This window comes from Mus caroli, chromosome 5, assembly GCF_900094665.2.
Source record: "Mus caroli chromosome 5, CAROLI_EIJ_v1.1, whole genome shotgun sequence".
NCBI lineage: Eukaryota > Metazoa > Chordata > Mammalia > Rodentia > Muridae > Mus > Mus caroli.
The window spans coordinates 136,094,208-136,105,929 of NC_034574.1; the positions used below are offsets into that span (position 1 = coordinate 136,094,208).

Here is an 11,722-nt window from a genome sequence, read left to right on the forward strand (position 1 = left end):
TATATATATATATATTAGAAGACAGAGCCAGGCATGATGGAACATGCCTTTAATCCCAGCATTTGGCAAGCAGAGGCAAGCCTGGTCTACATAATGAATTCCAGGCCAGCCAGAGCTACCTCGTGAGACCATTTCTCAAATAAGTAAAATAAAAACAAAGATACCCAGTGATGATAGCACACTCCTTTAATCCCAGTACACGAGAGGCAGATACAGGTGGCTCTCTGTGATTTTGAGACCAGCTGTACACCTTGTCTCCAAAAATAAAAAAATTTCCATATGAGGACCAGGGATATGACTCAGTGGCTCCAGCGCTTCTGGTGTAAGCACAAGGACCAGAGTTCAGATCCCCAGGTCTGTCAATTGTTAATTGTCCAGCTGTGATTTCAGCCTTGGCAAAGACGGGGGGTCTCCAGAGCAAAGCTGGTTAGCAACACCTGCATGTGTATGTACCCACATTCACAAAAGCATGCATATGGCACACATGCACAGCGTATACAAAACAACGAAAACCCATGTATAATACAGCTTTGTGTGAGAGCTGATGTTGGGGAGGTGCCCAGCACTGTGTGCAATCAGACAGTGTTGATCTTCTGTATGTGTGGAGGGTGTATGTCTCTTTTTCTCCAGGACAACTTTGTGGTCCTACCCTTTCTCTGTGTGGGAGCTATCCTGTGTGTGCACACGGGCTGCTTAGAAACAGCATCCTTGGCCTCTACCCACTAGATGCCAGCACCACACCCCTCTCCCAGCTGTCATGTTGTGGCAGCCAAAAAGACATCTTGAGAGTGTGCCAGATGTCCCCAGGGGGTAGAGGTAGGCACTGCTTGAGAATGGTTGCTCTTGAATGATCTCTGATAAGGTTCGTTCACCTAGTCAGGCATGGTAGACAAATCTACAGATTGCCTGTTCCCTGGCATCTACTCCGTGCTGTCTTGAGTCACCTGGCCAAATGCCCCCGCCACTGCCCTCAAGCCCATGAGGGGACTTCTCTGTGCCTGAGGTGGCTTGGCCCTGAAGCAGCGTGCCTAGACTGCAGCATGAGCATCCATCCAATGCTTCCTCTTTCCTATTGTCAGCACAGTAAATGGGTTTTATAGCCTTTGGGCGTGGCTGGTTCTAGGGCACCAATGCTGGCAAGCAAGATGGAGAATGCCTCTGTCACCATGGGGTTGTGGTCCTGATGTCAGCTGTTAGCAGGAGGAGAATTGTGTGCCATGCATGGGGTAGAGCAAGGGGGGCAATGTGTGAGTGGGCATGGCTGAGGCTGCTACTGCTTCTGCCAGAGAGAAATAGTTCTGAGAGATAACTACAGAGCAGTGGGGGCAAGAACTGGAGGGGGACTGGGGCACGTGCGAGCAGCATGCCCTGTATCTTTGTTTTGTCTTCAGGGCTGGGATGGAACGTAGGACTTTGTTCTTGCCAGGGAAGTCCCTTACCATGGGGATATGCACTAGCCCCTCACTGGTAGATTCTAGTCCAAGGGCTCTGGCCTGAGTCACACCCCCCAGTCCCTCACTGAGGAACTGTGGACGTGTGCTCTACCACTGAGCCACATCCTCAGCCCACTTCTGTATTTCAAAATGTGATCGCTCAGCCAAATGTAGTGGAACAAGCCTATAATCCCACCTGCTCAAGAAGCTGAGGCAGGAGGATCAAATCTTCAAGGTCTGGGTTGGGAATGTTGGCAGTTGTTTATCATCACCAACAGAGCCTTGCCTTTGATTCCCTGAATGGAATAAAACCAGGCCTGGAGGTACATGTTTGTAACCCTAATACCCAGGGGATGGAGGCAGGAGACTCACAAGGTTATCCTTGGTTGCATAGCAACTTTGGGCTATCCTGGGCTACATAAGACCTTGGAAAAGAAGGAAGGAAAGGAGGGAGGGAGAGAGGGAGGAAGGAAGGAAGGAAGGAAGGAAGGAAGGAAGGAAGGAAGCAGGAAGGGAGAGAGATAAGGGGAGGGGGAGAGGGGAGAGGGGAGAAGGAGGAGGAGAAGGCAAAGGGTTAGGGAAAGAGAATTCAAGGCCAGCCTGGATTAGAGTGAGTTCAAGACCAGCCTGGAAAACTTAATGAGACTCTTTCTCAAAGTCCAAAGTAAGAAGGCGTGGGCTGCATCTCTGCAGTAGAGAGCTTGGGCAGCATATGAGAAACTTTTATTCAAGCCCCAGCACTGAAAAACAAACAAACAAAAACACCCTAGCCTCTCCTCACATCCTGCACCTTTTTCTGGCCTGGCTCCCAGCAGCGCCCCTCCCTTGGCTACCAAGACCTCAAAACCTCTGGGGTTCTTCCATCTCCCCTAGAATCCATAAACCCTAGCAAGGCCATCCACCGCTCTGGAGTGAGGGTCTCTGGCCATGGCTGAGGCTTTCAAAAGTCTCCTTCTCCCTTGAGTCCCCTGGATAGGTAGGGAGGGTTTTTTCAGCACTGGCCAGCTCCTGGGAAGTCCTGTGCAAATGCCTTCCCAAGCACTGCAAAAGGGAGTTCTTCAAAAAGGTGTTGGCTGTAGCGAAGTGTTGCAGCCACTGTAAGGGGATCAGGGCGCTAGGCCAGAGAGATCCCAGACAAGACTCCTGGAGAGGGAATACAGTGGAGAGCCAAAGGAAGGAGCTTGATAGCCTTGAATCACCGGGATCTTCACTCCTCCGGATGCCCCAGCTAATTGAAGGGTCCCCAGGCAGGGAGAGGAGAGGCGGGGCGGGGCGGAGCTTCCAAGAATGGGCGGGCATGGGGCCACGGTGCGGGACTGGCCGGGAGGGGCCGCGCACGCTCGCCCAGCAAAGGCGCGTGGAATAACGGGCGCCCTCTCTGTCATCGCGGGCTCCGCCACCCGCTGCCCGGTGCGCACCTGCCGCGCCGCCCTCGCGGATCCAGATGGGGAAGGACCAGGGCTTCTCTCGGCACTTTAGGTAGCTTTCCCCATCGCGTTCTGCGCCCCTGGGAACCTCGCGCCCTGCATCTGGCCAGCTTGAGGTGGGGGGAGGGGGCTGGAATATCAAGAGGGGTTCCCTGTCCTGGGTGGGCAATCTATTGAAACTGGGCGGAGCCCAGAAACTGGGGACAGTGGGAATAAACTGGTCGGTATGTGGGCGGTGAGGCTTTGATGTTGGGTACCCAGGACCCGTGCGCAGCCGGAGTCCTGGGATGAAGTGAAAGGCTAGAATGAAAAGTCAGCCTTCCTGCATTGGCTCACAGGATAGGACAAGGGACCAAGAACGGGGGTGTCGCGTGCCCTGAGTGAGAAGCTAGCGCATTGCATCGAGTTTTGAATTTGGAAGGCAAGACCTTTCTACTGTGAGGAACTGCAGGTTGCTGCCTCTGAGGCTTCCATTCCGGTCGCCACCGTTTCGCTGGCTGGAGATCAAGGGCTAGGTGAAGAAAGCAGGGCTGGGGGAGAATACAGATAGGCAAGGGAGGATTCTAGAAGAGGTTCTGGCAAGAAGTGACCCAGGGGAAGGTTATAAGAAGAATCCTTGGAACTCAGGAAGGCCTGTTGGTCCTTAGTAAGGGCATAAGAGCCTTGCTGGTCTGTCACAGTCAAAAAGGCAATGATGCGTCCCTATAACGAATTCGCCCCTACTGCATCTGACTGTGCCAGCTTTAATTAACAGACAGCAGTGTCAGAACTGGGGTGTCTGGGCCAGACAGTGATGGAGCCGCAGGGAAGGCTCATGCCAGCCAGGAAGGGTGTCTGCCTCAGCAGGCAGCCTTGGCCTCTGGCCCAAGCTCCGGATGCCAAGCTCAGATCTAGCCACCACACCGTCCATCTCCCCAGTTTGTGACTCAGTCTGGCGCCCACCTGGCAAGCAGGACTTGGACTTCTTGGTGTTGGATAAGTAGTTGTACCAGGCATCTGACCCCTGCCCAGGTTAGAAGTAGGTCTGATGCCCTGCAGAGCCTGGGTCTGATGGCTGCGGTGGACAGTCTCAGGAGCCTTTGCCTGGACGTGAGGCAGGAGGGTAAGGAGAGGGCCAAGACCAGGCAGGCAGATGGAAGAGTCAGGCTCAGGAGACCTCCTGGTCACCTGGAGTATCCGACCTGAAGCAGAACGCCCCGGGGGTGGCGCTCATATGAGCCCTCTGGAAGGATCTGCACTCCTGTCTCACCAGGGAGTTCATTCGGCCTCATAGGGCTTCATTAACCTCACCCGTGGAGGCTGGGAGAGCTACAGAGCAAGTTCAGGGGAGGATGCATTTCAGCTGCATCCCAAGCCTTCGCTCCCTCCTCTTTTCTCTCCGACTCCCCACCATGCCCTTGCCATTGGCTACTGATATAAAGAACAGAGAAGGGAGCCTTGGGGTATGGCCAGGAAACTCTTATTAGTGTCATGAGCCCTGATTCCAGCTGTCAGAGGCCAGTTGTGTCACCTTAGAAAGTTACAGGTTTCTCTGTGCCTTAGAATCTCCTGCAGTGGGTCAGTGAGCTCACAGAGGTGTTAGCTGAAGCTGTTATTTGGAGAAGTGGTTGTATCACACACACACAGATGCGCCTGCATGAACACACGAGCATGCATGTGCACAGGCACATGCACACGCGTGCGCGCATGCACGCGCACACGCACACACACACCACACACACACACTTTCTTCTCAAGGTGCCAAGTTCTTTTCCATCACTGTGGCCCACAGCACAACTACAAATTCTGGCTCTGGAGAGCTTCTAGGAGCACAGGCCCCAAGCATTCATCCCAGCGGATGGACACTGCTTAGAGGCTAAGTCTCCTCCCACCACCCACAGGCTGACACCTTGGCGAGCACCACAGGACCTCCATAGCTGAGCTCAGTATCAAGCAGGGACAAGTGGGCAGAAGTTCACCAAACACATGCAGGGGACTGGGAACACATGCACACACTTACAAAAATAATAACAATTATTCTTTTAAAAACATTAAAGGGGAAGCAGAGCAGTGGTGGCGCACGCCTTTAATCCCAGCACTTGGGAGGCAAGGGCAGTCTGATTTCTGAGTTTGAGGCCAGCCTGGTCTACAGAGTGAGTTCCAGGACAGCCAGGGCTACACAGAGAAACCCTGTCTCAGAAAAAAATAAAATAAAATAAAATAAAGGAAAAATAAGAATGTATCAAGCAGAGCCGTAAACTTGGAGATAGTAATTGCCCTCACTTTTGCAAGGAAGTGGCCGTGGACAGGGCTGGCCGAGAAAGCAAGCAGGGAAACCGGAAGTATGAGGACCCTCGGAGGGAAGGCAGGTGCCTCGGGGATGGCTGTTGTAGAAATCACCTGGAAATAAGAAGGGGAAGAGAGAGGAGAGCATTAGCTGGGGCTTGGACTAGTAGATGCAAGAACATGAGAAGATAGAGACAAAGGACAGACAGATGGAAGACAGGCAGGAGCTGGACCGCCTCTAGTATGGTTTGGGAGCAGGAAGGCCCTACAAAGGTTAGGATAAAGGAAACAGTCCATGCGGGATGCCGCTCTCACGGTGTAGTCTAGAATAGTCAATTCTCTCCTTCCACTGTGTAGGGCCTGGGAATCGAACTCGGTTCTTCAAGCTTGACAGCAAGTACTTCTACCTGCTGAGCCATCACGGGGACCAGGTCTAGGAAAGCTGGGAATGCAAGTCTGTTCACCAAAGGGGAGAATGAAAATGCCCCTGGTCATCCCTAGGAATGCACAGAAGAGCCACTAGGAGGTGCCTTTGGAATGTAGTCAGGGACGGCACCTGACTCAGCGGTCGGTCGATCCTTGCCTTGCAGGATCTTCATTCCCAAAAAGCATCGGGCGCGCTTCGACGAGGTGGTGTCGCAGGGTCTGCTGGGCAAGCTGTGCCGTGCTCGGAGGGCGCAGGGCGCACAGCGTTTGCGCCGGAGCCGCAGCGAGGAGCGCCCGGAGCGCCTCTTAGTGTCCACGCGCGCTAGCGCCGCTCCCCGCCGTCCGGATGAGCCACCCCCGCGGAAGGCAACCTCGCTGCTGGGTGGTCGCACTGGCCCTGGGGGTCCTCGTAGGTACGCACGCGCGGCAGGCGTGCGGGTGACAGCAGGGGACATCTGATCTTGCTTGGGTCGGAGTCCTGGGCAATGGGTATTTGGGAGGACAAGGACATGAGACATGTCCATCCCCTGAGCCCTGGTCCTCTGTTCTCAGGGTGAGACAGGGAAGCTCACCCACCTCCAATCCCGTTCCATTTTTCCTCCCACAGAACGGTTCGAGTTTATAAAGGCAACAAGAGTTTCGGCTTCACTCTGCGAGGCCATGGACCGGTCTGGATCGAATCTGTCCTGCCTGGTGAGGGATGGACAAGTTACCTTGAATCCCTAAGATTGGGAATGAGGTGACAAACCCGGATGAAGCCCTCTCTGGCAATGCTAGCCATGCCTGCTAGTCACAGTGCATCCTCCATTGTTAAGAAGCAGAGAGTAGGGCTGGGGAGATTCCAATGGTTAGAGCCACTGTTGATTAGACATAAGGGCTGGACTTTGGATCCCTAGAACACATTAAAATGCTAAGTGGGTATGCTAACCTCTGGTAATTCTAGGCTTGGAAGGAGGAGCCGGGACTCCTGGAACAAGCTGGGTAGCAAGCTAACTGTCTGGATGAACTCCAGATTTGACTGAGAGACCCTGGCTCAGTGAACAAGGTGGAAGAGCGATGGAGGATCGTATCAGTCTCTGGCCTCTACATCTGCATGCACCCACTCTGCATGCATGCGTGCACACACACACACATACACACCTACACAAATGAAAACATCCACACACACACATGCATGTCACATGTACACACATGAAAATGAGATAAATTAAAAAAAAAAAAAACAGAGTGGTAAAGGCCAAAACTTAACCTGCCTTCACTCTTTTCTGCAATCCTGCCTCAATCCAGGCTCCCTGTTAGGGTGTGTCTCTGTCCATGGTTACGATAGGTCTCCCCTCATCAGTGTGAAGGTAGGAGGAGAATTTGTAGGAGTCCGTTCTCTCTACCACGTAGGTCTCAGGGATCAGACTCAATCAGACGTGGCCGCAAGCTTTCTCACTCTCTAAACCACTTAGATGGCGCCGAGTGTCAGTTCTCACCTGTGAACTGAAGAACGGCTATCTGGCTCACAGAAGGGTGTTGAGTGGGGGAGACTCCCACCCAAGTGCACCACGTGGTGGTCGGCTGACGGCTTACCCTCTCTTTCTCTCTTCCAGGCAGCCCGGCTGAAAATGCCTCCCTCAAGTCAGGTGACCGGATCCTCTTCCTCAATGGATTGGACATGAGGTCAGGAGCCTCTGGGGTGTCTTGTGATTTGGTGATGAGCCATCCCCCAAGACCTTTGCCTCTTGGGACACTAACAATGGCCCCAACCCACTTCTGACCTATGTCCTATGACCTATGCTTCCTGTGTCTATCCCTCTTCCAGTGAAAGCCATTTTTTCCCTGTCATGCTGGGAACCAAATGTAAGATACTGTGTTAGGCAAACACAATCTCAGAGCCACATCTTCAGCATTTTGTTTTAGTTTAGTTTAGTTTAGTTTAGTTTAGTTTAGTTTAGTTGAGACAGTGCCTCACTCTGTATCCCAGGCTCACTTGGAACTCACTATGTAGCCCAGACTTGCCTTGCATTCATGACAATCCACCTGCCTCTGCTGAGCCCTAGGTTACAGTGTTAGTTACCGTGCCTGGCTCCCAGCCCCATTTAAACTTTTGATTTTGAGACTGGGTCTTGATTAGTTGCCCAGGCAACTTGGACTTGCTCTATAGTTCAGACTGGCTTTAAATTCTGCAAACCCTCCTGCCTCAGCATCCCAAGTGCTGCCATTATGGTTGTGTGCCACAGGGTGACATAGGAATAACTCCTTCTATGCTCAGGAATGCCAATCCAATGCATCTGCAGGCAACGCTGCCCAAAGCCTGGGGCTTCTACCATTTAAGACCTTAACTTATGCGAAAGTTGGGGTTCTGGCTACTCCTGAGTGAACGGTGGGTTTACTGGGTGGCTTCTACATGATGGGCAGAGCTCACTTGGCAGGCCCTCCTGGGCCATCTCCTTTGCAGGAACTGCTCCCACGACAAGGTGGTGTCCATGTTGCAGGGCAGTGGCGCTATGCCCACGCTGGTGGTAGAGGAAGGACCGGTCCCTTTCGCCAGTGGTGAGACTGTCTAGTCGTAGAGTTCCCAGGACTGTTTTGGTCGCTTCCCAGGGACGCCGCCAGGGGGTGCGATAGAGCCCAACTCGCAGCGTTCAATGCTGTTCACATTGCATTGCACGGCCCAGCTCAGAAGGCTGTTGACCCCACCTGTCTGGGAAACTGCACCTACCTTGGTGACTCCGGGTCACCCGTGCCTCCCCATGCCTGTGGTCCCCCGCAGATTCAGATTCTTTGGATTCCCCGACCCGGGCGTCAGCTCTCACCTCGCTGCAGTGGGTGGCGGATATCCTGCCTTCCAGTATCCGAGTCCAGGGGAGGACCTTCAGCCAGCAGCTGGACCACCTCCTCACTCCTCCCGAGCGCTATGGAGTCTGCCGAGCTCTCGAGAGCTTCTTTCAGCACAGGTGCCCTGGGAAGAGCGGTGGTAGGGATCTAACCTGTTTGCGCCCCACCCAAGTTTCAGCTAAACGCTGGCAATCCTGTTCTCCCTGCTGGTCGCTCCTCGGCCGTCTTAGGTGGAGAGAGGGAAGACAATAGCTAGTATGAAGGAAGGAACAACTGACATGCCTTAGAACAAACCTCAACTTTTACATTTATTCCTTTATTGATTTTTAAGACCCAGTCTTGCTACATAGTACCGGTTGTGCCAGAACTCAGAGAGCCTCTGCCTCCTCAGGGCTGAGATTAAAAGCCAGAGCCACCATGCACAGCTAAATCTGAACTCTAACACCTTGGGCAGACACAGACGTATTTGAACTGCATTGAACGAATTGAGGCAGGCAGGGAAAGTTTATGGGACATCAAGAACCCTCACTGGGCTCTTGGAATCTTAAAAATAAATAAACAACAGCGATTATGGCTTGTGGTAAGCCTTCCTCCTTTCCATTCATATAAGTTTGGTTTAGATGATCTTGTTACAATATAATTCATATGCTGTACAATTCAGTCACCTATTTATTTTTAACTTTAAAAATTATGTGGATATTTTGCCTGCATGTAAGTGTACCACATGTGTGCAGTGCTCACGTAGGTCAGTAGAGGGCGGCACACAGGTAGATGCTGGGAACTGAACCTGGGTCCTCTACAGGAGTAGCACCAATGCTCTTAATCACTGAGCCTTCTCTCTCTGGCCACAGTTCACGCATTGACTTGGGCAATTCAGAGGTTTGAGGGTTTGATTATACTTGCAAGCATGTGTAACCATCACTATAGTGAATACTGGAATTTTATCCCGTGTAACAGGATACCAACAATGTTTTGTGACATATTCTTTCATCTCTATATCCCCGATCTTTCTTTAAAAACACTTTATTGCTTATGGGGGGTATGTGTGCACAGTGCCCACAAGAGTCAGTGAGTTTGACAGCAAACATCTTTACCTGCTGAGCCATCTCCTCCATGCCCATCCCCGCCTCCATCCCCTGACCTTAAGCAGGTCACACACAGCCTTAGTCTGTGCTTTCTGTATTTATTTGTGTGCGATGTATGCTCATGGGCCTGCCTGTGAAGGTCAGAGGTCAAGCTTTGGGTGTGAGTCCTCGCCTTCCCACATTGTTTGAGACAGGGTCTCGTGGCTGCAGATGCCAGGCCAGTCGGCCTGGGGGCTGCTCCTGTGTCAGCCTCCCGTCTTCCAGGGGTATGGTGGGATTAGAGATTCTTGAACTGCTGTGTCAGGCTTTTACGGGGGCTCTGGGGATCTGAACTCAAGCATTTGACCCACTGTGATAGCTCCCAAGTCCCATATATGTTATTTTTTATCTCTGGTTTTACAGTCCAGAAAAAGAAAAGAAAAAGTTAAGTAGCTTGCGCGAGCTCATTAGTTGGTGAGAGGCAAGGCTGGGATTTGACTGTTATATTTTCTTGGTGGTGGTGCTGGGACTCGAACTCAGATCCTCAGGGAATGTTAGGTACATGCTCTGTCAATGAGCTAACATTCCCAGCCCAGACTGCGATTTGAATCAGACCAGACTAACTCTGGAGAATGCTTTCCTGTCCTCCTCTCTGCTCTGTCTTTCACGGGTGGGGGTCAAGGTGTGGGCTGAATTCTGGGGGTGGGGTGGGGGTGGCCTGGAACCACCACCTCACCCACACCCCTGAGTGATGAGCTCCTGCGCCCCCGCCCGCAGGAACATCGATACCCTCATCGTGGATGTCTACCCCGTCCTGGACACACCCGCCAAGCAGGTGCTCTGGCAGTTCCTCTACCAGCTGCTGACCTACGAGGAGCAAGAGCTGTGTCAGGAGAAGATCGCGTGCTTCCTCGGCTACACAGCCATGACGGGTGAGCAGGCCCTGGGGGTGGCTGCCTGCCAGGTCGCCTGCCAGCCAGGTAACACAAAAGGCACCTGTTCTTGCCTCCCAGAAGCCTGGGGGCCACTCGGGTGCTTGGCTGGGAGGAGAGCCCCCATCTGGTTCATCCTTCACACAGCAAACACAGCACAACGGGGAACTGCTCATTCATTCGTCCCTTCCTCTTCCTCTCTCTCCTCTCTCCAACATGGTGTCACGCAGTCAAGCTGATCTCAGATTCTCCTGTAGCTCAGTCTGGCCTTGAACTCCTGATCCTCCTGCCTCTGTCTCCCAAGTGCTGGGATTATGGGTGTGTTGCCACCACAGCCTGGTTTTCTTTTTCCATCCATGAGGATGGAGCCTTGCTCATGCTAAGCAAGTGCTCGCCCACTGAGCGATAGCTCCCTCCTTGTTTGGAGAATTCACAGCCAGGTAAAGTGGCTCAGACCTGTAACTTGGCCTCAGCACTTGGGGAGGCTGGAGCAGGAAGACTGTAAGTTTGGGGCCAGCCTTAGACTCACTATGTAGCCCATAGTGAGACTTTGTCTCAGAATGAAAACAAGGGGCTGTGGATGGCTCTGTAGATAAAACATTTGTTGAGCAAGCAGGAGGTCTAGAGTTCAGATTCCCAGTACCCGTGCAGATGCCAGTGGGTGAGGCAGCCCACCTGTAATACAGGCACTTGGTGGGTGGGGACAGGGGACCTGTAGCATGTAGTTTCTGCTACCCAGCTTTAAGCTCCAGGCAGACCACACTACCAGGTTCCCTCGGATCCACAGATCACACACACACACACACACACACACACACACACACACACACACTAGCTTATTTTTCAATCTGCCTTATTGGCTCAATTGCTGGGCTCTTCTACCCAGCTCAGCATCTAAATCTGCCCTCAACTTTAGTTGCTCAGTCACCTCCTCCTTGTTCTGGGACCCAAAACTGCCCTCCGCTTAGCTGCAGTTCTAATCTGCCTAGGGAAGCAGCCCATGGTTGCTCTGCCCGATATCTCACTTGGCTAGCTCCCATTATGTTTTCAGTCCTTCAGCTACTTTTCTTGCTCTGGGTACCTGGTTTCCGCCTGAGCACCACCATAAAAGGCTGGGAATACACTGCATTCCAGTGGTAGAGTAATTGCCTAGAATCCTCCTAATAAGGGGTTGTAGCTCAGTGGTAGAGCCCCTGCCTAGAATCCCCCAATGAGGGGCTGGGGGCGTGGCTCAGTGGTAGAGCCCCTGCCTAGAATCCCCCAGGGAGGGCTGGGGGCGTGGCTCAGTGGTAGAGCCCCTGCCTAGAATCCCCCAGTGAGGGGCTGGGGTGTGGCTCAGTGGTAGAGCCCCT

At 52.8% G+C, this 11,722-nt stretch overlaps 1 protein-coding gene across 3 annotated transcripts in view; it reads left to right on the top strand.

Moving 5' to 3' along the window:
* Grid2ip (Grid2 interacting protein) overlaps positions 1-11,722 on the top strand; it is a 35,350-nt gene that overhangs the window by 10,337 nt on the left and 13,291 nt on the right. For 2 of the 3 annotated variants that reach the window (XM_021163288.2, XM_021163290.1), the window contains 6 exons: positions 5,716-5,964; positions 6,159-6,244; positions 7,147-7,216; positions 7,995-8,089; positions 8,310-8,493; positions 10,216-10,370. In XM_021163288.2, coding sequence (XP_021018947.1) covers positions 5,716-5,964; positions 6,159-6,244; positions 7,147-7,216; positions 7,995-8,089; positions 8,310-8,493; positions 10,216-10,370 — 839 coding nt within the window. Of the gene's footprint in view, positions 1-2,792; positions 2,913-5,715; positions 5,965-6,158; positions 6,245-7,146; positions 7,217-7,994; positions 8,090-8,309; positions 8,494-10,215; positions 10,371-11,722 lie in introns of those variants that run through there. The other variant, XM_021163289.2, reaches the window with a different exon arrangement.